We start from the raw sequence: 24,881 nt of genomic DNA on the forward strand, positions 1-24,881 counted from the left end.
CATTAACTTTAACAGATTAGCAGCAATTTTCTGTCTGAAGAGGGATTAAAAGTCAGGATCCCCAATGGTTTTGACATTTCTTTTTTATAATCTCTTCCCGTCTTCATGAAAGTTAAATACAGCAAAACAAAATGACGACACATAACAGTGACTGGTAAGTCTTTGAAACAAATTATAAACAATTATGTCAGAGTTATATGCCTAAATTCATAAGCTACAGTTCATCAGATCACAAACTTTCATTTTGTTATGCCCTCACCTCCCAAGCTAAAGTGTTATCAGATCCAAGGAGGTACTTAAATAAGATAAGATGCACCTTTATTTATCCCCCAGGGGGGAAATTCTCATTACAACAGCTACATCAGAATCGAAGAAAAAGGAGATAAAAAATTAAGAAATAAAAATACAAATATACAAAAAATATAATGCAAATGTGCAAAAAATACAAATATAGAAATGTACAAAATAAAATATAGTGCAATATGCAATCTGAAAGAAATGTACAAAGTGTCGACAGGTAGTGCAAATGGACCAGTATGTGCAAAATGGCAAAGCTATTGGTGGTTTAATGAACCATGATGAAGTCTCTGTGGTCAGGAGGTGCTGGGTGCTGCGGTGCTGTGCAGTCTGATGGTATGAAGGAGCCGCCCAGTCGCTTTGAGGCTCTTGGTTGGAGGACTTCATGGCAATCCTGTTCTTAAAGAGCAACTTACAGGTTAATTTTTTTTTCTGACATTTATATTTAACCTTGTCTGGAAACGCCTTTACATCTTGTAAAACTTATTCAATCCTGCATGACACTTAAAAATGGTCACTCATTTACAGAAGATGGACACGTTCTCCTCTGAATTTCTAACATAAGGTTACAGTTACAGGCTCTGTGACAGTCAGTGGGAGGAACTGAGTCTGTTGGTGTGTTTTTTGTGGGTTTTAGTGGCTTTTCACCAGATATCATCACGGTAAATGATTGTGTAGGTTGCACAAACTATCTCCTGCTGGGAAAACTGTGGACTCCATGTGCTGACAAAGAATGCATTTTCATTCATTAACCTAAGACCAAATATATAATCTAAGCATGGATGTCTGAAATTATCCACTAGGTTTTTAAACCTGCAGCCTTTATTGTTATGAAATCATCTTGATTCCCTTCAAAATAAGATAATTTTTATTTAATTTCACCAATTTAGATTTTGAAATATCCCAAAGATTTGAAAAATTCACTGTTTAGCCGATTTATCAAAGCAATTTATGTATCCTGTCACAACTGAAAACTGATCAGGGGTCACAGTAGAGGAGCGTTTGACTGCTGGAGGGAATGAGACTTTGCAGGAGACGTTTCATGCATGCAAAGTTCACCTCAGAGGCCTGAAATGGAGCAGAAAATTAACATGAATAACTAACTATTCATTATAGAGGGGATCTGCAAACAAAAACAGGCCACTTTCAAAATAGTTATCCATTTACGGTGCATCTCTGTCGTGCTCGTACTGTGAGAAGAGTATTGCAGAAGGGTGTATTTTCCATTGTTCTAGTTTTAAGTGGATACTTTGGAGATCCAGATAAAACCATTTGAGCAGTAAGACGATGAGTTCCCTGCAGCATGTGAATCCCAGGGTGATGGGGATCAGAGTCTGGCCACAGAGTCGCCTGCACAGTGTGGCTACACACATCACACAGACGATCACACTGGTAAGTGTCCATAATCTGCCGTTATTTGTCAAGCTCAGCGCTCGGCCTGTGTGTCCTGGAGAAGCAGCTGTGTGAAGTGAGGTTTGGGGCTTCAGCAAAGATTCACTTCCATCGTGGTCTTTGATGGAAAGCAAGTTCAAATCAAATCAAATCAACTTTATTGGCCAAGTTTGAGCAGGCAAACAAGGAATTTGACTCTTTATGTACAGTAATAAGCAATATAGAACTCTTTGTTAACAGTATATACAGTGGAGGGAGGTGTAGTGCAGAATTGCAGTGCAAGAAAGTAGTGCAAAAAGTTGCAAATGTGCAGCGGGCTGGGGGGGGTGGAACTATTTACAGTGGATCCTGAGACTCTGAGGTTAGTGAGAGTTCATCAGGGTGACGGCCTGGGGGAAGAAACTGTCTCTGTGTCTGGTGGTTTTGGCCTACAGTGATCTGTGAGTTAAGACATGGAGTCCAGGCGTCTTCACAGCTTCCATCATCTTTAAGATCTAGTTTAAGAAAATGAAATTAAAAGGAGTCCCACACTTCCACTGAGTCTTTTAAAAGTTACAATCCAGCCTGGAGCTGAGGTCCTTTCCTGCACTGATGTGTGTTCTCCTGCAGGGAGCGCAGAAACCCTTCAAGCAGGTGAACGATGTCAGCTCAGGTGATCCTCACAAAGCAGGAATGAAACCCATCTCATTCGTTCGCCAGGTTAGTTTAGTCACTTTATCATGAAGCACACTGATAACCACTATCCTGTACTGTACATAATACATGCTCCAGCTCTAAGCCACTCCTCATACACATCTATATAACTAAGAGGAATTTATTAACCTTGTTGTTAAGCTTGTTTATGTGTTTTTGGTATTGTTTAACTTTGACTTTTGGTTATCTGTGTTAGAATATTATCTTTGGCTGTAATTTCTAGGATATGTTGGTGATCATTATTATATTTATCCATTTTGGGTGCTATGCATGCATACCTGATGGTATATGGACTGGTGTTACATTATCTTTTGTTGATTACTCTCTTCATATCTTCACCTATATTATGAGTTTGTTTGTTTTATTCAATCTAACTGTGTTCTCTGTTCTGCTGATTAATCGACCTGCATACTCCCTTTTTATCTCATCATGGCATTTTCCTGATTTAACATAGGCCAGATTTAATACATACAAGAGGTGGGAGATTATTCACATCACTGTTTTCTCAGGTCTTGGCAGTATGTCTGTACCCTCAGCTGCTGAAAGACAATAATCTTCCTCTGGATGTCAGGCTGAGGGCTCAGAGGCTCCTGGAGGTGTGCGATGGAGGAAGTGTGGGTGAGGACTGGAGGCTGGCACTTTGATTACATGTCCAGAGCAACATTTATAGATGAATAGAAATAACATATCCAGTGGTTGATTGCTAGGTTCCTACACAGCCTCCTCTGGCATCCCTCATGTCAGGCAAAGCATCGCTGACTTCATCACGAGACGAGACGCTGGAGTGCCTTCATTTGCCAAAGACATCTTCATTTCTGCTGGTTCTCAAGGGGCCCTGATGGTATAAATACATTTCAATACTGATGCATCACCTGTCAGACTTCTTTTTTACCGAATTCTCACATTTCAGCAATTATTTTGGTGTATAAATTGTTACAACTGACAGAAACACTGTCCAAACCCTCAACGATGATTTCACATTCTGGGTTTTAAAGACTGATTCTGGTTATTACAGCTTTCAAATTTGTTTTGTGTATTGATCTTTTCTGTTAAGGTGATTGTGAAGCTGTTGGCTAATGGGGAAGGTGAGACTCCAGCGGGCGTACTGACCCCGACGCCCTGCCCACACACCCTGCCCACGCTGCTGGATGATTCTGGGGTGATGGTGGTGCCGTACCAGCTGATGGAGGACCGAGGCTGGGCTGTGGACCTGGATGAGCTGCACCGAGCTTTGAGGACTGCTAGGGGGCGCTGCGAGCCCAGAGCCATTTACATCAGCAACCCAGGAAACCCCACAGGTACACAACAGTACAGTAGAGTATCTAAATGAAAGCCTCCTGTTTAAACGTCTTGTGCTTCTGTTTGCCCTCCCAGGCCACGTGCAGGACAGCAAATCAATAAAGGAAGTGATTCAGTTTGCAGCAGCTGAGAGGCTCTTACTGTTGGTGGATGAGGTGATCACAAACTGTGTCTTCATACTGGGATTTAATTCAGTAGCTGGCAGACAGTCTGTCTAATCCATCACTTTCTTTCCTCTGCTCTCCAGGTGTACCAGGACATCGTGTATGGACCGGGCAAAGAGTTCATTTCCTTCAAGAAAGTCCTGTTTGAGATGGGAACGAAGTACTGGGAGACCGTAGAGTTGATCTCGTTTAACTCTCTATCCACTGGCTGCATGGGAGAGTGAGTCTCTTGTACTTGTCAAAGAAATCTCTATTATTTTGACAGTGTTTTGTCTGCAGAGTAGCTTCATATACACCCCATGCTACAGAAAACAGATTACAGATTAAGAAAACAGGGCCAATAATCCCTTCAGATGGACACTGTAGTTTTTTTTTTAAACAAACATTACTTGCACATTTGTTGGGGACTATTTTCTATTTTCTTTGTTAGATTAATAATCTGTTCTGTATATAGTCTGTGTATAATAAGGCTGATAAACATTTTTCACTCAGAAACAGTTTGAGGACAGAAGAACCAGAAAATACTGAAATATAAATAAATGAATATGGAGAAATAGAGAAAAGTAAAAAACTAAATAATCAGATGTATATGAAAAAAACAATGATATAGAAATATGATATAATACATAAAGTAATACAACTGTATAGTATATGAATATAATGTAGTGTAATATATGATAAATAATGCACATAATATAATATATATTAATCAGATATTTTATGATAATCAGTTTAATAATATATGCACATTATAGCCTTTATTAATCCATACAAACAGAGGCTAAAACGTTACTCTAAATTAGGTTTGTAGCTGGGTTAGATAACTAATAGAAATACAGAGAGAGATTGCCTATTGTCTATTATCAGAGTTCCACATTTCAGCAGCATAAAAACAGAAGACGCTCTCATCGGTACTTTTATGTGACACATAGGGAACATTAAAAAGAAAAATGATGGAAGATCTTAGAGATATTCTTTCATTTTATGTTCCAGTTACATCACTCTCTGGCAAGAGCAAGGTCATTTAAGGCGTAATAAACAAGTAAAAGACCTATAAAATCCATTCAAGCAGCAGGGTTAACGTCCTCCATTTCCTTTGTGTGGGTTCAACTGGACTATTTTAAGTCCTTTTTACTGGATTACATAAAAAGTCTATAAGAAAACTACAGCGAAACAGCTGTAATATGTAAGTGTGACTGAATATTTCAGCGTCTTTCTGAGGTAAAACAAAAGGTCTAATCCCTAAGACAACGTTTTAATGACCTAATGACCTAAAGTGCAGCACAGTTTACTTAAATTCACGAGTTCTTTGATTACTTCTGCTGTGTATTTGTGTGTCCCAGGTGTGGATTGAGGGCGGGGTACATGGAGCTGGTCAACGTGGATCCAGGGGTGATGCATTTTGTTGATACTCTGCTGTGCACCAGCATCAGTACTCCAGTCACAGGGCAGCTCGCTCTGGATCTCATGGTCGACCCTCCAAAACTTGGAGACGCGTCCTATGACTCATACACACAGGTGAGACGTCATGGGCTCCCAGAAGACCATCAGAGAGTCCTGCATCAAGACGTCTGACCCACTGGGTCAGGTTTCTGCCCTGTGTTGTATCACCACATGCAATCAAATCTCTGCTGGTCTTTTATTTCAAGGAGATTCTCCTCAAGCGCACCATTTTGTCCCAGAATGCTCGGCGGGCTCAGGAGTTCCTAAACGATCTACCGGGGCTGAGCTGTCAGCCGGCGATGGGGGGAATCTACCTTTATCCCAGCCTGCATTTACCATCTGAGATCATAGAGCAGGCCAAGGTGGGCAGATAATCTGATCACCGTCATGACTGTTTGGCACGCTTTAGCATTTTACCCCAAACTATGACGGTTATAGTGCTGGTAACCTTTTTATAGTTATACAGTTATACATGTTTTCTTGATTCCCATAATTGATCTAAGTGATTATTATCTTTGCTTAACTATATAAAAAGACGTAGCAGAAATTGCATAAGTGCAGAAACACTGGTGATAGCAGCGTTAGAAGATGTGTTGGGGGTTATTGTACATTTAAGTCACTGTAACAGACCGTTGTTCTTCCCAGCAGGTAGACACGTAGCTGTTTTATGCCAAAATGTACAGATAATCAGTAATAAGACAATGAAAACGCTCTGGTTTTAGATGTTAGGGGTGGAAGCTGATGTTCTGTACTGCCAGAGGCTGCTGGAGGAAGAAGGTGTGTTTGTAGGAGCAGGATGTCAGTTTGGTGAAACAAAAGGCAAACACCATCTGAGGTGGGAGACATGAAAGCAGCCACATTAGTCAGCTGTGTTTTATCTTCTCAGAAAGTGACTGCACCGTTTGTTTTCTCTGTCTCTCTGTCTCAGGTTGTGTATCCTTGCTCCTACTGACACCACGGAGGAGGTCCTGGCTCGCCTCGGCTCCTTTCACCGTCGCCTTTCTGACTCACTGCCTTCCTCACCCTGATGAGGGTGTGAAGGACGGAAACATGGAGGGCAAATACCGGACGTGTTGCACCCTGTAGTGAAGGACGGATCCTCTACTCTGCTCCAGTGTAAATCTTAGGAACTAGATTTGTCAAACACATATTAAAGCATCAAAGACTCAAAGGGACACTGAAATTCTTTCTACAGTTACTTTAAAGATGCTGATTTTAAAATTGGACGAGCAGGTGAGAAGATACAGCGGCCACAATGACGAGCAGCCCCACAGGTTGGAACTACTTGCATGACTCAAGTAACTTAGATCAGATCTTAGTGCAAAATTTGTGGAAATAAATAGTGCATCGTTACAGATTTATTCCTATTTAGGCACAACATTAACACAACTCTATTTGTGTCTCATGCAAAATGCTAATAAAAAATCTTTGCAAATGGAAACAGATTCTTGTTCACATCAACTAACGAACAATGTAGAAAATAATGTCCTCATTCATTTACACTTTATTAAGAGTAAATGTCCGATCATGGAGGTCTAAATAACACAAGCACAAAGTTTAAAGGTCATGGAAATCCATCTAATAGTTGTGGAGTGAAAAAACAAAAATGTGAAGCTCGTGGTGTTGCTGGAGGTCAGGGGATCACCATCGTCGGTAGGGTTCATCCTCTGGAGACCATGAATCTCTACTATATTTGCCACCGTAGCTTAAAGCACAGATTCATTAACACGTCCTCCACCTTTCAGTGAGTTACCTGAAGAGCCTACAGCCTCCACCTGCCCCCCCCCCGTACACTGTTCACCCCCCGGAGGCTCTTTGCTCTATGCTGGAGTCGGTGGGGCTTTTACCTGCACTTGTTGTGTTTGTCCTCCTGTGTTTGCTGACAGAATAACAGAATAGTTACAAACACACTGACAGGTCAAACGACTAACTGATGTTACGAAGCCTGCACATGAATTGGAGCCGACACGTGGAGCTACGTTAAATGGTGTCAGATTTACATTAAAAGGCAGCTTTTGTTTTATTTGGACTGTAGTACAGTGAAATGTTGTGGGATCTATTGTCTTTAGGAGTTGTTTTGAGGTACTGGAGTATGTATTTCCTACTTATTTTTCCTTTTTACTCCCATACTTTTATCTGACAACTGGACCCACTAATTACTAATTTAGGCTCACAAATATGATCCACTTTAAAACTATTTAGCTCCACCACAAACAACTGCATAACATAAAAAAAACATCAAAATTTAAATTCTTCTTCAGTACAAATAACACATTTGTATATTTGTGAAATGTTTCACTGCAGGACTTTTAATTGTAAAGCAGTACTTTTATTATATTGTTAGTTTGAGGTGTGCTGTCTGAACTCTACAACATGTTGGATGCCATTTTTTCTTTTGTGTAAATGTCTACGTAAGTGATGGAGATATCACCAGGACTGGGGGGTTGTTTTGGTGGGACTGCATCTCGACTAAAACACTGTTGTTTTATTTCCTGCCACACAGTCGAGCACCTGTCCAAGAAACCCCGACATGTCAGTGAAACAGCATCGGTTATTATGAAAAGAAGTTCTTTGACTACCAATTACATGTAATCAGTTACTTCCCAACAATGACTGGATGTCATGAGCTCTATAATGTGTCACTTTAATTTTTACATAATCAACATGGGATTGTGTATCCAATACTTTCCACTCCCCAGTTTTCCATCATTATCATTATTATTATTATTCAGTAGAAGTACTGGTAGTAGTAGTAGTAGTAGTAGTATTAGTACACAGTGACCTGGCCCGTCATGTTCTGCTTTATATTGACACCCTCGCCGTGCGCGCTCCCGCTGTGCACGCGCACGGCTCAGGGCTCGGCACGCAGGTGTCGTTACAGCGTGGAGCCGTCCTCAGGTCAGTTTGATGAGCAGCTCCTCACCTAGTGAGACATCTGAGAGACAGCAGAGGGACAGAGAGATGAGGAGTTCTGTGCAGGACGTGAACCCCAGGGTGCGGGGGATCAGGGAGCCAACGGGGCTGCAGAGTCTGGCCGCGCGCATCACGGAGGAGATCTCACAGGTGAACTAACCTGAGAGACGCACTGTAGGCTCCATAACTACTTCTAATACTTTTACAGTGCTGCTTAAAGAATACCAGCATATCTACTTAATAATCAGTTCTTTTTAAATGAGTGGTCACTGATACTGATACAAACCTGCAGCTTTTTAATATTGGATTAATTCTTTAGCTGTGTTTAATCTGGAACAGTGCATCATAGATTATAGACTGACCATGTTTTGTTTGTGAGGAAATGTAAGAATTATAGTAAAGTGCAGCAGCAGGAAATAGAAATGCTCAGATTAAGCTCAGGTACCCAGGCACAGACCACACCAGCTGACTGTGTGCTGTTGATTTACACATTTCATTCATGCCTTTTAACCCTGGCCTGACATTCACCAGCCAGTCACTCAGGAGTGAAACCATCAGCCCTCCACAGTTCCCACTGCTCGTGGGATCCTCCGCTGACCTGCTCATGCTGCACCTGTGCTCGTCATGATGGGAACACGACTGAGCTGCTTACACGAGCCAAACAGCCCCTGGACACTTTAGATTTCCTGCTTTAAAACAAATCAGCCGGAGCCATTTCCAACCAGAAAAACAAGTTATTTAGCTACACGGAGGACAGAGCAATCAAAAGGATAAATATCCACGTGATGGCTGCGTCTTGTTCTGAACTAAAAGACTGAGCTGATAACATGTAGAAGACTTAGACATAAGGATGAGCTTTGGTTTCGTATTGCAGGGGAAGCTCTAGCATTACAGAGCAGTATGGAACATAACCCTGTTAGATGCTTACTATAGGAAGAAATAGACTATTAGGACGAACAGACTACAGAAAATATGCCTTTATTGGTCTGTTTTTTGTGGTTTCTATGACTGGGTTTGACACAGGACTATTGGCATGTTTACCAAGGGTCACTTTGGATTATAACCCTGCTGTACATCCAAAAAAAAAAGATGGATGAATGTGTTAAACAGAGCTTAATTTCTGCAGTTTCTGGGCTCCACGCACCTGCCTCAGTCAAACTTCAGGAAACTGGAAGGGGAGAGTATTCAGACCTTATTAGATCACACCTTACCTGCTCGACACCCTCGTGTTTCATTTAGGATTGCTTATCAAAACGCCACCAGAGAACTGGATTGTACAGTCCCATGTGTGGATGCCCCCATACCCTTGGATCCTGCTGGGTACCAACTCCAAGGTACCCCCCCTCGGTAGCTGTGGCTGTAGTTGGCAAACACATGGGCTTTTTTTTCTGGGCCCAACCCTCAGTTGATTATATTCCACCATAAAACAGATTTTATACTCTGGTATCTGTTTAGTTTTACTTTTATTGTGGTGAAAAGATCATTAACAAACGTTTCTTGTCATAGTTTTTGTTGAGAAAACGAACACTGCTGACACAGAATGTATATTTGATCTTACTTATCTTTACTTGAGGTAAGATTACAAAAGGACAGATGGATGTTAAAGGGTTAAAGGATGAAAGTAGACTGTCTGAGCTTGTGTCTAACCCAGACTGTTTTCCTCTCAGGGAGCGAAAAAACCTTTCAAGACCGTGATAGATGTCAGTTCAGCTGATCCCCACAGGGCAGGGATGGCCCCCAGCTCGTTTGTTCGTCAGGTTGGTGTTTTATCTGTGTGTGTGTGTGTGTGTTTGTCTACCTGCTGTACCTGGTTTCCTGCCCCCCCTGTGATCAATCTGACAGCTACAAACTGAGCCTGTCTGTGTCTGTGCCCCCCCTCCTGTTTGTTTTCACAGGTCTTGGCAGTGTGTTTGTACCCTGAGCTCCTCAAAGAAAAAAGCTTTCCTCTGGATGTCAGGCAGAGGGCACAGAAGCTCCTGGGGGCCTGTGGCGGAGGAAGCGTGGGTGGGGATGAATAACAGTGCAGTTTAATTGTGCAGATTGGAAAACTTTTTGGCCCAAAATAGTTCATAGATTTGCTGTGAGTAATCTACCTAATCTACCTGATTTGTCGATGGCAGGCTCGTACTCTATCACCTCCCGTGGAATACCCCATGTCCAGAAAAGTGTGGCAGAGTTTATCGCGAGGCGAGATGGTGGAGTGAGCTCCAACCCAGAGGAAATCATCTTCTCCAGTGGTTCTCAGAAGACTTTGACGGTATGATGGAGCATTATTATTATTTCTAGCTACAAGAGAATTATTTAGGGGACACCTACATTACATGCATCCGTGTTGTTCATTATGGATAAACTTCAATTATCCACTTTAGGATTCATAAAACAGTCCTAGTGGCTGTGAGGCTCCACTTGAGCATACTGCTAACAGTGACAATGCTAACATGCTGATGTTTGTGTCCTTAGCACGTTAGCATCAACAACCACTTGCATTTTTTAAAATCTTCTTTTTACCCATAAATCTTTATTGGCAAAAGATTTGCAACCATTTGTACATTTAAGGATTATCTTTATCTGCCTTGCAATGCTGAAATCAAAGCCTTGCAAAGCTCTTATGATGGTTGCAGAATCTAGTTAGATACTTATTTATTTAGAAGTTGTGATCGTCTTGTGGCTTGTTGACTCCTGTTCTGGTTGACAAGCCTGTTCAAACAGCGACTGACACAGTGATGATGAAGAAAAGCAGTTGAGCTCTCTTATCTTCAGTGTGAAGAAAACTTGGATTTAAAAGTGTTTTGCGTGTTGTTAATTGCTCTGTTAATTATTATGTTAAGCTGGTTCTGCACCTGATGGCCAGTGGGGAGGGGGCAACTCAGACCGGCGTACTGACCCCGACGCCCTGCCCACACACCCTGCCCACGCTGCTGGATGTGTCTGGGGTGACGGTGGTGCCGTACCAGCTGATGGAGGACCGAGGCTGGGCTGTGGACCTGGATGAGCTGCACAGAGCCTTGAGGACTGCTAGGGGGCGCTGCGAGCCCAGAGCCATTTACATCAGCAACCCAGGGAACCCCACAGGTACACAACAGTACAGTTGTGAGATAAATCCCCCCCCAAGCTTCTGTCATACTCACTATTATTTGTCCGTCTAGGTCATGTGCAAGACAGGAAAACAATAGAGGAAGTGATTCGTTTTGCAGCAGCTGAGGGTCTCGTCCTGTTGGCTGAAGAGGTGATTTTAAGACACACAAAGAAACTGACTGAAACACTTTTGTTCTCAGTTTTCAGTCTCACACAAGCTTCTTTTCTTCATGTTTTCTTCTAGGTGAACCAAGACAGCGTGTACGGACAGGACAAAGAGTTTGTATCCTATAAGAAAGTCCTGTTTGAGATGGGAGCAAAGTACTCAGAGACAGTGGAGTTGATCTCCTTCAACTCTATATCCAGCGCCTGCATGGGAGAGTGAGTAACACGGATTAGTTGTGAGATGCTGGAGGAGGCCGAGGTCACGTGTGTCTTGAAGAACAGACCTTCCCTTAGTTAAATGTGTGACCCCAGCACTTGTTCCTTACCACACTGAACACATACTCTATTGCTGCCCTCAAACGAAGCTTACATAGACGTATTGAAATACACAATATCCTTGTCTTTAAAAGCCTGGAAAGATTATATTTTCTTATCTTGTACCTTATTAAAAAAAGGATGTGTTTTGTTCCCATTAGAAAACTGGTCAGTTACTTTGTTATGCTAGAATCCAAATAACGATCAGCTTTAAAGGCCATGTTTGTTCACCCATACAGGGACTTTGCACATTGACTAAGCTGTAAACATGAAGACAATAGTTGGAATGAGGAATTAAGTCATATAAAATGTGGTAACTTTTGTGGGCAACATATTATAGTATAATGTGTCATATCAGGTTTGATCACACCTCATGACTTCTTAATATTTGCTGGGGCTGGTTCACAAAGCTGTTTGATTCCACTTCACAAACATACAAAGACTAATGAATAAGAAAGAAAAAGACTAATATTGTCCTTGAAAAATAATATTTATACACTACAAATAATAGTTAAGCTGTTAATATAGATGTTGACAAGAATGTCATTATCAATCTTATGTGTGGGTGCTGTGTAATTAGTAGCAGAGAACGATTGTACTTTAGAATTAAAGCAACCTTTCTCTTGTGTTATAATGGGAAATTAGTACAATTTGAAGCTGTTCCATGTATTTGCAACAGTTCAAACATCATATTCCATACATTTATGTATTCATTCCCTATCTTTCATGCATCACCATGTTTTGTTGCAAAGATTGACGATATTTTGACTCGTACAAAGATCATTTGAATCGTTTGGTAAATGAAAATGCATCTCCCAGTGGTAATATGAAAAACAATGATTTAGCACAATTATAAAAACAACACCTATAGTTTATGATGACAATTTCTTTCTTTCTTTCTCAATTAAAAAAAATGAGTGGCCACATTTGTAGTCCATCCACACTCAACACACTTTTCTTTTGCAACAAAGAAAGAGGCCTGAAGACCTTTTGTTTGGAGAGAAGTGTAATGATGTGATAAGGAAAGATTTTAAATGAACATTCATTTGTTGTCCCTGTAATGCATTACTGCTTGTTGAAACTAAAGCATGATAAAAGGATTTTATGGTTATGTTTTATCCAGCTCAAATCAATCAATCAATCTTTATTTATTAGCGCCATTTCATAACAGTGTTATCTCAAGACGCTTTCCATAAAGAGCAGGTCTGGACCAACTTCTTTAATTAAGAGAGAGACTCAACGATTCAGGCATTCAAAATGATGCAAGCAAGTCACATATTCAGTGAGTCAACATCTTTTTATTTGAAAATATTCAACCAAACCAAAGTCTGATGGTAAAGTCCTGGCTTTGTTCACCCGACATCCACCCCAACCTCCTCCCATGACTTTGGTGCAGTGTGCCAGTGAATCATATAAACACAGTCTCATAAAGTGAGGTGAAACCTTTCTGTTAAAGTTCAGAGGAGTGCACCTCGTCTCTCAGGTGGCTGCAGGCTCACTGCTCTCTGTGTTTCCCCTGTGCTCAGGTGTGGTCTGAGAGGAGGCTACATGGAGGTGATTAACATGGACCTCGCTGTCAGCAAGTATCTAAGAAACATGCAGGCCACTTCCAGCCCTCCAGTTCTACCCCAGCTCGCCCTGGAAGTCATGGTCAACCCGCCCACACCCGGACAGCGTTCCTATAAAACATACGCACAGGTAAGGGGGAAGTGTCACACAGACAGCAGAGGACATAGTGAATAAGTGTCCCTGTGTGAAAGCACAGATATTCCTGCTCAGATAATCTAATTTGTTCAGTCAAATATTCAAAAGTACTTTTTTATGTCACTGCATTGTCGCCACGATGCATTTTACAGAACCTAATAACTGAATAAAAACCATGTAGAAGTTACAAAGCCTTTAGAAACACAACTGAAGTAACTTCTTTATGTTCTTTGTGTGTGTTTGTATGATGTGTTGTATATGCTGAACAACAGTACAGTCCATAGTTTGAGTCCTGAAGCAGCGGTCCTTTATTCCAGGGCTGATGATGGAGGTAAATAACAAAATGATCCGTCGTGTTTGTTCTTTTTTTTTTTCCCTCATTTGAAGGAGATTCTTCACACTCGGACCACTCTGTCCCAGAATGCTCAGCGGGCTTGTGAGTTCCTGAATAATCTTCCAGGGATGAAGTGCCAGCCAGCAATGGCAGGAGTCTTTCTTTATCCCCGTCTGCACTTACCACCACAGATGATAGAGGAAGCCACGGTCAGTGCTGTACACGTCACTAATGCTCCTAAACTACAAGTAAAAACCTAATATTTTCACTTACGGACAATTTGGAAACACACAATCTAAATTACTTGTCTGTGAGTCAAACTGCTCAGGTGTAAATGTGTATATATATACATCATTTATAAGGTAGAAATGATTTTACCTTTTGTTTTCTGATGTTACTGAAGCTTCAGGATCATTTGATAAAAGGTTATTCTCACTGTTGAACATGAACTCTCGTATTATTCTGTACTTTAACAGTCATTTTTAATCACTGACAGTTGATACAAGTTGCTGTAATGTGTGTCAGGTGGTGGGAGTGGAGGCAGATGTGTTTTACTGTCAGAGGTTACTGGAAGAGGAAGGAGTGTGTTTGGGAGCGGGCTGTGAGAACGGACAAGAGGACCAGAACCACCACGTCAGGTGAGGTTATGATTGTAGAGCAGTGTTACGGCCTGTATTCAAATAAAGACAGATAAATAAAGAATTATCATCATTGTTATCTAATTCAGCAAACACAAAGTTTAGAAAACCAGGATGTTTGTGTACAGTGAGTCTGGGACCTTGTTGAACACGTCACTAAACAAAACACACACATAATATCCACAGGTCGTTTCTGTTGTATATGTTAATGCTGTGTTTGTGTGGGACTTTTCCTCGCAGGCTGTGTGTTTTGGCTCCCCCCGCCACCCTGGAGGAGGTCTTGGCACGCCTTCGTTCTTTCCACCTGCGCCTGCTGGACAGATTTCCCTGACAGAAATACATGTCAAGGACACGGACTTTGGGGGAAAAATGCCGTACAAACGATTTACATGGTTGTCTTCAGCTTTGATGCTTTATTTTTTAATCAGTACTGTCAATAAAAGGAATACCTGTTATAGTAAGTTATAGGCTACCACAGTCCCTTTCATAAGAGCTCATTTAACCCATGGCCACACAAAAACTACATTTAATGCTGTATAACTTGTGAAATCCAAGATGTAAGCCATCCACTTCATCCATCCTCACCTCAGTAAATAAACTACACTGAAAGGTACGACAGATACGTCCAATAAGTTATTACTTTCAGAGTATTTGTCCTCTACCATTTCCGTTACTGGATATAACAAAACAGTTGTATTGTGCTGATAAATGTGTGTTGTATCAAGAATTGACTGGTTTACATGCGATCACAGTCGTCTGTAGTCGTGCCCTCCGTGTGTTCAGCTGAACATTTTGAGAATAAAGGCTAAAACTGAGGTGTTTCATCTTTATACCCAACATTTCAATTTCTCAAATAAAAGATCTTACATAATAAATATAGATAAATAAGTGGACTGTATTTGTAGAGCTCCTTTCTAGTCATTTTGGCCACTCAAAGCACTTTTACATCACATCCTCATTCACCTAGTCACACATCATTCATTCAGGAGGAATCTAAGCTGGAGGAGACTCTTCTTTCACACTCATTCACACACTGAAGCTGCTTCAGGAGCAAGTTGGGGTTCAGTTTCTTGCCCAAAACATGTTGACTTAGAGGAGCCGGTTAGCATTTTAAGGTTGGTTTGTGATGTTTTTACAAATACTAATTATGGGTTTTTAGCCCGTTTGAAACATACTGTTAACCCTTTCATGTATAGAGGTTACTACAGTGTGCAGCTATTCAAAAGCTGCATGAGTTTTGATGGCATAGTTGCACATCAGCCTCTACAGTGAAGCTACTGCATCATCTCATACACTGACTGCTGCCCAGTGGGAAGCCATTGCAAGTGAAAAAAAAAAAGAAAAAAAAAAGTGTGAAGCAAAGATGTCCGACAGACAGCCAGAAACATCAAGTTGCTCATTTCTTTGTGTTTAAACCTTCTATAAAAAGAGACCCATGCAGGTAAGAAAACTATGGTGACATCAAGCAACATCTAAGGAGTCATGCAATTGCTTAATTTTCCAAGTATTGATTTTATACTGGGAGGAAATTATGATTAATCACAAGTATACATCATGCATCAGTAGTTATATTTCAACTACAGGACATGTAAATATATCTTTAGGAAATGTGTGTTGAAAAAAATGCCTAAAGATGAATAAAAACACATTTTTCTCAGTTTTTCTTCAGGTCCAGCACAAAATTACAGCATTAATTATAGTCACGTGACACTCCCAGCCTCCAGTATACTTCATTCCCTAAAAATCAGCCCAAAAAGTCTAGTAATGTATTATATTTCTGTGCTGGCTCTGCAGGGTTATCTAAGGACAGGTGGAACAGATGCAGCAGGTAACGCAGATTCCCAGGTCAAAGACTGACTGTGTGTGTGTGTGTGTGTGTGTTCAGAGTATAAAAGGCCATATGACTTTGACAACTCAGACTGTCCACTGTGAGGAATCATGATGAAAGTGGCTCTTGTCCTGCTGTTTGCTGCCTATGGTGAGTCTCATCCGGCTGATTTTTTTTTTTTTCACGTTTCTTATAGCCAATATCCCATGATAAAAAAAAGCAGCTCACAAATATATTAGTTAATTAAAAAAACAAAAAAAAAAAACACACTGCTCTCCACATTTTATACTCTAGTGAGTATTTGGGCAGCAGAACAGTGTGTTTGTGTGTTCATGGTGCAACAGAGGAACTCTGTAGCACAGAGGAAGAAGTCAGGTTTTGATAGACACACAACACTTATTAATGTTTTAGTGTTTGGGATTTGTTGACAATAACGAATAATGGATATAATGGATAATTTAGCTCTTATGTCTTGGTCTGAGGTGCTTGGAATGAAGTCTTACTATGGTACACATACATCCTGGTTAAAGGCCTTTTGTGTACATTTTAAATCTTCTAAATCTTAAATGAGATCTGATGTGATTGTGAAATTATTCTGATGGTTCATGAAAATGAAGGAATCCTGAGGAAATTACTTTTCAGCCCTATGGGATGACACTAGACATCATTTTATAAAAACGTAGGTGCTTAAAATAAATACTTTGATGTGACACTTAAAGCTGCTTCACTTGTGAACTTACTGAGGGCAAAATCTAAAATGTTATTTTTAACCTTATCCAATAGTGACTTGAATCTTTAAAAGCAGTTTTGTGATCTCAGTGCCCACAATCAAACAAACTGTACGTCCCAAACATTTTATCAGTTTTCCAGACATGTTTCAGACGGCCACACTACCTTTCAATACGCAGCCAGCTGTTGCAAATGACAGCGAGTTTGCCCCTTAAAGTGTGCAAAGGAAAATCACTGAAAAGGCCAAAAACTCTGGCTGTTACTTTGGGGGCACTGACAGTCTTTAGTTTCAGCCTTTGTAACCTCCACTTCTCTCTGTGGCTCAGCCAGCGGGTGCGGCACGCCCACCCATAAGCCCTCTGTGAGCCGTGTCGTGAACGGAGAAGATGCTCGACCCTACAGCTGGCCCTGGCAGGTGAGTTTGTGATAATCAGGCAACATGACAGAAGTGGGAGACATTATTCAGATTCTCTACTTCAGTAAAAGTAATTCTATCACACTGTGGTAATACTCCATTACAAGTAAAAGCAGGTGAGCAAAATTACTTCAAGTATTAAAAGTAAAAGATTTCATGGTGCAGTAAAATGTACTTATATTTCACCCCTGCAGTATGACAGATACAGAATATACCACCATGACATGATAAACTTTCAACTACTACTATTTTACTATACCACATTTCTTGAAGTGCATATTTCTTTGAATATATATCTGTTGGCTGTAGACACTGTTGCAGATAAAGTAAATGGTGATAAATCATTTTGTGCAGCAATGCCCTGTTAACAGTTAAAGCATAACGCCAATAAAATAATCTAATTATCAGAATAAACCAAAAACAGTGATAGTTTTCTCATGTAAAAATACATTTGCATCACATTCTGTCCATCCATCCCTGTCTCTCACCCCTAATATTAAATCATCTTATTAAGACAGCTGTTTATAACATTAATGCACATGAAACTGAATAGTCACTAAGACTAATTTGACCTGTTTCATAGTAAACTATAGGAGCAGGATCATAACTAATAACTTTATTGATTAAACAGGATGGTTACTTAGTGCTTATGACTGGAGGCGGTCTCTCTCGGTGTGTTTCACAGATCTCTCTGCAGTATTTCAGCGGCTACAAATACCATCACACCTGTGGAGGCACTCTGCTCGCTCCAAACTGGATCATGACTGCTGGTCACTGCATCGGGTCGGGTCACGGGCTACTCTCACTCCTTACTGGTTTTATTTTTGATGTGAGATGAAGGTTTTATGCCTCTGTATGTGCTTGTCAGACCTCGGACCTACCGCGTGGTGCTGGGCGAGTACGATCTCACCAAAGAGGAGAGCTATGAGCAGATAAGGAGTGTGGAGAAGATCGTGGTTCACCCTGGCTGGGATGACAACTGCCTGTCTTGTGGGTAAGAGTGTTTCACTCCTCCATACAGCTGTTTTCAGCTTGTCCCAGAGTGGGCATTAATATTTCACACACAAATTTAAAACTGCACTGAAAAGATTTTTTGGTCACTTCTATGCAGATGACACAAGTTATTATCCTCTCTGTCAGAAAAGTGCTAGATGTCCTAAAACTTTCTCCAGCTACATGAAGATGAATCTGAAATCATTCTTTTGGTCCCCTAAAATATGTCAAATGTCAAACCTGCAGCCAGAATACAAGGAATAACATTTAACAGAGACCTTTAACAAGTTTCAACTTTGTTAAGTCTTTTTATCAGTTACATCGAATAGAAAACCATGACTTTTCTCTCTTTGCCTGATCTCGAGAACGTGATTCAAGCTTCATCAAGCTCATATAATCTCAGCTAGAGTATTGTAATTCATTGTATTCAGAGGTTAATGCCAAAAAAGAAAGAAAGAAGCAGCTGCTTGGCTTTTACCAAGTACGAGAAGACAAGATCCTACCAGCCCCGTTTCTGTTCTGTAGTAATCTGTTAGTCTTAGAATCAATTTTCAGATTTTATTGATCACCTTTAAAGCACGTCATTGTTTAGCTCTCCATTTTATTGCTGAATTGTTGCTCCCCTGTGGGCCACAAACTCAGGTCCTCAGGCTGCTCCTAAATCCTGGTTCACCACTAAAAGAGATCGATTTTTCCCCCAAACACCCGTTTTATTAATGTTTTTATCTCATTACTGTCGGATATTTTATTCCATTCAGTCATTTTCTATTTGTATTATTTTACTTCTTTGTCTTTCGATTTTCATTTCCCACATGCAGTTTGCAGTTCTAACATTTTAACTCCTGGTTCAAAAGACTGAATAATGAAGTGTGTTGTTGCTGTTTGTTAGTATCATGACTTGGAGGCAGATGAACAAACAGCACACCCCTCTAAAATACGCTTATAAAAAGGTTTTGGTCAGTGGTAGACTTGGTGACTGCTTCTAATACAGATAATACACTTATTTAACAGTTAATGCAACAAAGTTATGTGCTTTCACTGCTTTTCTCGTTGTTCAGTAACGACATTGCCCTGATCAAACTCTCCTCACCTGCTGAGCTGAACGACAAGGTGCAGCCCTCCTGTGTGCCAGAGAGCGAAGAGATCCCTTCTCACCACTTCCCCTGCTACATCACCGGCTGGGGAAGGATCTACAGTGAGTGTTTGTAGTGAGACAACTCAGTGATTTATAATTTATAACGCAGCACAAATGCTGCAATGTGGGTGTAATGATCCAGTGCAGAAATAAATGTGGCTCAATCTCAACCACATCATGAATGTTTGCAATTTTACCAGCCTGTATTTTTATTCTGAGTCAAAATATAAATATAAAATACCAGGTTTGGTCAGTGGTGCAGCAGGATGGAAGGGCAGAATAATTCACTTAACGTAGGAAATTCTCCAAAAAGGAGCAAATACATATGTAAAATCTTTGGTTTATCTAATTGTAATTACAAAATTAACCGGAAATGTTCAGTTTTAATTGAATCTGACTTTCCCAAAATATTCTTACATTTGAATAAAACTAAAAATTTGTTCCAAACCCGTCATTACAGGGGTTTCTTTTTACTGTCCATACTCCATACTGTCATTTTTTCGTTTTATTTTATCCATGTTTTCTATCTTTGCATTTATATTATTTTCTATTTTGTAAAGCTCCTTGTAACTCTGGTTTTGAGAGACACTTTAAAAAGGCAAGGTGTTATTGTCATAATCATAACAATATTACAGTGGAGGAACAATGAAAGTCTGGATGACGTCTGGAGAAGGTTTTTGTTTTTTCTTGCTAAACTAATGTGACCTTAATGTTGAGTGTCCCTTCAGGCACCGTCTGCTGTATACTGGGTTTTTTCATTTTAGTGCCCTTCTTACAGGTGGGGGTCCCATTGCCTCTAAGCTCCAGCAGGCTCTCCTTCCTGTGATCGGCCACAGCATCTGCAGCACCAGCAACTGGTGGGGGAGCTACGTGAAACCCACAATGATCTGTGCTGGTGGTGACATCCAGTCTGGCTGCCATGTATGCACCGCTCCCCTCATCCGCTCATCACAACACCATAATATCAGTCTGTTGCCTTCACTTGTCTCCTGTTTGTGCCTGCAGGGGGATTCAGGAGGCCCTCTGAACTGTGCCGGCGTGGATGGCCGGTGGTATGTGCAGGGGGTGACCAGCTTTGTCTCCGCCCAAGGATGCAACACCATCATGAAGCCCACAGTGTTCACTCGCACCTCCTCCTTCACCAAGTGGATCAGTGATGTGAGTTTCCCTCAGAGAAAAAGCACAGCTGCATGTGGCAAACGTATGGGTGGCAGATTATAGAAAAAAAACAGCATCAAAAGTGTCTCCAGAGCCTCCAGGACAAGTTTAAGGAGCTCTACTGGAGAGATGAACATCATAATCCCATAGTATATTCCTGTGTTTAGTGTTTTGATGATGGAGGCTGAGAGCTCTAACACTTCATGGACCTTATTCATCAAATGTAAAAGTAAGATTTTTCAGTAGGTAAAAGATTAAAGTAAAATAATAAAAAATAAAAACACTTTAAAATGTCTTTTTTTAAGGCTTTAATGATCTCCAGTGGGGAAATTCAGATGTTGCAGCAACACAAGGACAAAAATAAGAATAAATTAATGGAGAAAAAGAATAGAAAGGTCAATAAAACTATACAAGAGCAATACAACTCAAAAGTACTTACGGCTAGTAGTATACACAGTACCCATGAATCAAGCAAAGTGGAATAGTGATGTAACGGTCATTCTCCATATATCATCATTAACATCAAGTTCTTGTTCACTAGCAGCAGAAACAGTTCATTTGTTCTCTTTTCTGTCCATTTTCTTTGATCTGCAAGTCGTCCCCATTTATATTTTATGATACATTACAAGTATATTAATTTGGTGTCATTTTCACGTGTTTATTGCAACTGGAGATATAAACAACAAATATAAAGAACTTGTTCAAAAGGAAGAAAAACATATGGTAAATCCTTGCGTCTGATTTTCTGTTGCTGCTCTGAGTACATTTAATCTTTAAAACATCACTTGTCTGTTGCTGAAGCTCCATATTTGAGCAGGATGTGTATCTACCATTGAAGAGACTGATCTCACTTACTCCATTTTTTACTCTCACTTACTTTTAGTCTCATTATTTCACTTTGGACAATTTTAAACCTAAAAATAAAATAAGTATTGTGCAGAGAAATGTTTGAACCAGCAAGAAAATCTAATTAAATAGATGATAGTTGAATTTATTCAATCAAAAGTCAAAACATTTCTGAGGGGTAGGATATGTGTCTGCACTTTGCCTGTTGTGTTTAATATCTCCAAGTTGCTGTGGTAGCTTTGCTTTTTTTGTGCATAGCCATGACTCTATAAACTACAATCTGTGATTTGTTAATTTTATGTAGTTTAACAGCATTTCTTCCTTCCTGTCTTTCAGACTATGTTGCAGTACTGAAGACCTGGATCATTTTGTAAAGTCAATAAATCCATTTCAAATCCATTTGATGTGTACGTATCTTATTCAAATACATTTACATCTTTTCATTTTCTTTGATTGTTGGTGGTATTTTAAGGGTTCAAGTGGTCTTTGCACGATAATAATAAATGCACTACATCAGGGGTGTCCAAACTGTTTTCACTGAGGGCCACATACAGAAAAACATACAAAGGGCTGGGCCGCTCACTAGAAGTGAGCTATATTACTAACTTTAATCCACTAGAGGTGATGTTTATGGCCTCACCTCTAGTGGATTAAAGTACTGTTTATAGTGTATATTACACTTTGTATTTATTTTTTTACCTGCAACATTTTGTACATTTTTATTTTGCTTATTTATTTGTTTGTATTCATGGTGGTGCTCACTTTTACTTCTTTGCTATTGTAACACCAGAATTTAATAGAAGTATTTCTATCTATCTATCGATCTCTCTTTTCAAAACTGGTCGATTTCTGATCTCAGGGAAAAAAGCCACACCCCCCCAGCATCAGCATCAGAGAGGGGAGTTTGAAATAATCTGTGCTAGAGCCCTGGTGCTCAAATCAACAGCCTTACCTCCACGTTCTTGCCCCTCGGCGGACACCGTGCAGGCGCTCACCTGTCCCAGCTGGAACCCCATCCCTCGTACCTCCACACAGCTCGTCCCATTTAAGTCCCATCATGCACACTGCACCTGGCACGGCTTCAAACACATCTTCACCCGTCGTGGTGCTCTTTAGACTGCTGACATCAAGCAGCTCCTCCTGCTCTCATCGCACACCGCGTCTGAAACTTTCTACACTCACTTGCTCTCTTACGTTTCCTTAATTCTGCCATTTTGGGTCACCTGTAGCACATTTCTTCTTCTATTACTCATTTTATAGAGAATCTGCTCTCGTTCAAGACGGTTAACTCCACCTAGTGGTGAGACTAAGAAGTACAATACAGTCCAGCGCAGGTTCCACGTGTGGGCCGCATTCCAATACATTTTTAGAATTTCCCGCGGGCCAATGAAATTTGGACCACGGGCCGCAGTTTGGACACCCCTGCACTACATTATTGGATCTTAATGAATGAGGAAATAATATGTACAATATTTCGTGTTGCAGCTGGTAAAGGTGGAGTTAATTTTAGTTACTTCATAGACAATAATACACAACATATTTATACTTTGAATACTAAATAAATGTAGTAAAAATACAATATTGGCTTCCAGAAAGTATAAATAAGTACAAATAGCCTCCCTGAAATTGTATTTAAGAACAGTGCTGACTGCAATAGGACTCTCCAGGATCAGGAAACAGACTTTGTGTTGTGTAAATGAAAACAACTGTAAAGCTGAAGATGTGTTTTCAGAGGACGACCAGGAGGTGTCAGTGTGAGCTTTTTACAGTCACATAACAGCAGATGTGACTGAAGGAGGCTGCTCAGGTTTGCTGATGAGAAGAGGCAACATTCATCATCAATGTTTTATGTCACGAATGTAAAGAAATTCATCAAATCAGACAAACGGAGCTGCACGTGATTATTTCGTTTTGCAGCTCGACGCTGAAGAAGACGTTCAAGAAACATCAGCCTGGTGACCAAAACATGAAGTGATCGTCCAGGTTTGAAAGTTACAGTTTAAAAAATGTAGACTAAACAGAGGCACATATGTGATATATCACACTTGAGCACAAGAGAATAAAGTGAAGGCTAGCAGTGGGAGCTGGCTTTGTTTCCATCTGTGGGGACTCCTCCAGCCTTTAGCCTCCTGGAGTTCAGCCAGCGAGTGAATAAGTGAGCTTCAGATCACAGGCCATTGGCTGGCAGCTCATTACTGAACGATGCATTAAATCCTCGCCTGTAAATAATGTGATAACTGCTGTGCAGAGCTCAGCGTCACCCACAGGAACTGGCGACCATCTTTCCTTTTTTCTGTTTTTTTGCTTCATCCGCCTGTCAATCATTCACTCTCTGTTCAATGTTGCACAAGCTATGTAATTATTCCACCCCGGTTCCTCCAGGCAGAGAGTGTGAGAGGGCTCATTCCTCAAAAGCAAAAGCCACACCATCCACTCTCCCCTTCCCCTTCCCCCTTCCCCCTTCCCCTTCCCCCACCCCTCTTCTCCATCCAGCTGCCACCGCTCAGCTCAGGGTGCTCCACTGCAGGAGGGAAACCACAGCATCATTTCCAAAGCTGCACAGAAACGCAGAATCAGCAGCTTTACAGGAGAGAAAACCAAGGCAGGAAATAAACACACATAATGTTCAGCCCACAGACACATGGTGGGGGGTGATGCTGTCATGTTTAAGAAGCACATGGCTCCTGACCCTCTTTTACTGTGAGGGCCTTTAGTGTCGGGCAGTGATGGTGATTTTCCTGGAGAACAGCATACATACAAGTACATTTGCACAAATACTAGACGGTATTACATCATCATCCTGTTCAATCTACCTTTTTCCACCAAGGTCTGCATATTGATGAGGACAATCTGTTTAAAAACACACGACATATTGGCATATGTTTCTTAAAGATGAAATCTTATTTACTTTGCAATATTGCTTTTCACGCCACATTGTTTGGAGTCTTGTTTGATGTTGATGTCGTCCATGTGCAACTCCCTCACATTGGATTTATTTAATATGAAGTGGTAGGCAGAGCCCAGAGGTCCTGGAGGTAAGGCACAGCCAGACCAAAGCACCGTCAGTTTGTTGCACATCGGTCCAAGATGGCGGACCCGGTCACGCACACACAGTGCAGATCGGGCAGCGACAGCGGTTAGCAGCATGGGGTTAGCATCCATAAATGTTGCATCACCGCCGTTTATGCATTGTGTTTTGAGTCATGAACCACGGGACTCTTACAGGTCATTGATTCTGTGTGACAAACATTCTGAAAATGTTCCACTGAAATCCACAGATATGTTTCCATATAAAAATGTGAAGCTGACGTACAAATTATGATATTTGAGTTGCAAATTAGAGGC

At 40.8% G+C, this 24,881-nt stretch overlaps 3 protein-coding genes across 3 annotated transcripts; all 3 read left to right on the plus strand.

Annotated features, from left to right (window-relative positions):
* Nucleotides 1-1,584: 1,584 nt before the first annotated feature.
* LOC139203081 (alanine aminotransferase 2-like) lies at nucleotides 1,585-6,699 on the plus strand. Its single transcript, XM_070832734.1, has 11 exons — nucleotides 1,585-1,689; nucleotides 2,299-2,388; nucleotides 2,892-3,000; nucleotides 3,090-3,223; nucleotides 3,437-3,680; nucleotides 3,757-3,836; nucleotides 3,929-4,065; nucleotides 5,189-5,363; nucleotides 5,495-5,650; nucleotides 6,011-6,123; nucleotides 6,217-6,699. Exons 1-11 carry the CDS (start codon nucleotides 1,585-1,587, stop codon nucleotides 6,314-6,316), a joined length of 1,443 nt encoding a protein of 480 aa, XP_070688835.1. The 3' UTR covers nucleotides 6,317-6,699.
* Nucleotides 6,700-8,249: 1,550 nt separating this feature from the next.
* LOC139202743 (alanine aminotransferase 2-like) lies at nucleotides 8,250-14,888 on the plus strand. Its single transcript, XM_070832307.1, has 11 exons — nucleotides 8,250-8,351; nucleotides 9,869-9,958; nucleotides 10,097-10,205; nucleotides 10,322-10,458; nucleotides 11,030-11,273; nucleotides 11,348-11,427; nucleotides 11,521-11,657; nucleotides 13,283-13,454; nucleotides 13,848-14,003; nucleotides 14,320-14,432; nucleotides 14,673-14,888. The coding sequence occupies exons 1-11, from the start codon at nucleotides 8,250-8,252 to the stop codon at nucleotides 14,761-14,763; spliced, it is 1,431 nt and encodes a 476-aa protein (XP_070688408.1). The 3' UTR covers nucleotides 14,764-14,888.
* A 1,466-nt stretch (nucleotides 14,889-16,354) lies between these two features.
* On the plus strand, nucleotides 16,355-21,935 carry LOC139202243 (proproteinase E-like). Its single transcript, XM_070831625.1, has 8 exons — nucleotides 16,355-16,410; nucleotides 17,316-17,404; nucleotides 18,090-18,187; nucleotides 18,273-18,398; nucleotides 19,456-19,592; nucleotides 20,311-20,453; nucleotides 20,538-20,690; nucleotides 21,873-21,935. Exons 1-8 carry the CDS (start codon nucleotides 16,371-16,373, stop codon nucleotides 21,888-21,890), a joined length of 804 nt encoding a protein of 267 aa, XP_070687726.1. The 5' UTR covers nucleotides 16,355-16,370; the 3' UTR covers nucleotides 21,891-21,935.
* Nucleotides 21,936-24,881: the final 2,946 nt, after the last annotated feature.

The sequence above is a fragment of the Pempheris klunzingeri genome, chromosome 6, assembly GCF_042242105.1.
Source record: "Pempheris klunzingeri isolate RE-2024b chromosome 6, fPemKlu1.hap1, whole genome shotgun sequence".
NCBI classification, from domain to species: Eukaryota; Metazoa; Chordata; class Actinopteri; order Acropomatiformes; family Pempheridae; genus Pempheris; species Pempheris klunzingeri.

Coding starts and splice junctions, on each gene's coding strand:
- LOC139203081 (XM_070832734.1), top strand. CDS start 1,585: ATGAGTTCCCTGCAGCATGTGAATCCCAGGGTGATGGGGATCAGAGTC. Junction 1,690..2,298: donor TCACACAGACGATCACACTG/GTAAGTGTCCAT, acceptor GTTCTCCTGCAG/GGAGCGCAGAAACCCTTCAA. Junction 3,681..3,756: donor CAACCCAGGAAACCCCACAG/GTACACAACAGT, acceptor TTGCCCTCCCAG/GCCACGTGCAGGACAGCAAA.
- LOC139202743 (XM_070832307.1), top strand. CDS start 8,250: ATGAGGAGTTCTGTGCAGGACGTGAACCCCAGGGTGCGGGGGATCAGG. Junction 10,459..11,029: donor GTTCTCAGAAGACTTTGACG/GTATGATGGAGC, acceptor TATTATGTTAAG/CTGGTTCTGCACCTGATGGC. Junction 11,274..11,347: donor CAACCCAGGGAACCCCACAG/GTACACAACAGT, acceptor TTGTCCGTCTAG/GTCATGTGCAAGACAGGAAA.
- LOC139202243 (XM_070831625.1), top strand. CDS start 16,371: ATGATGAAAGTGGCTCTTGTCCTGCTGTTTGCTGCCTATG. Junction 16,411..17,315: donor CCTGCTGTTTGCTGCCTATG/GTGAGTCTCATC, acceptor TCTGTGGCTCAG/CCAGCGGGTGCGGCACGCCC. Junction 17,405..18,089: donor CCTACAGCTGGCCCTGGCAG/GTGAGTTTGTGA, acceptor TGTGTTTCACAG/ATCTCTCTGCAGTATTTCAG.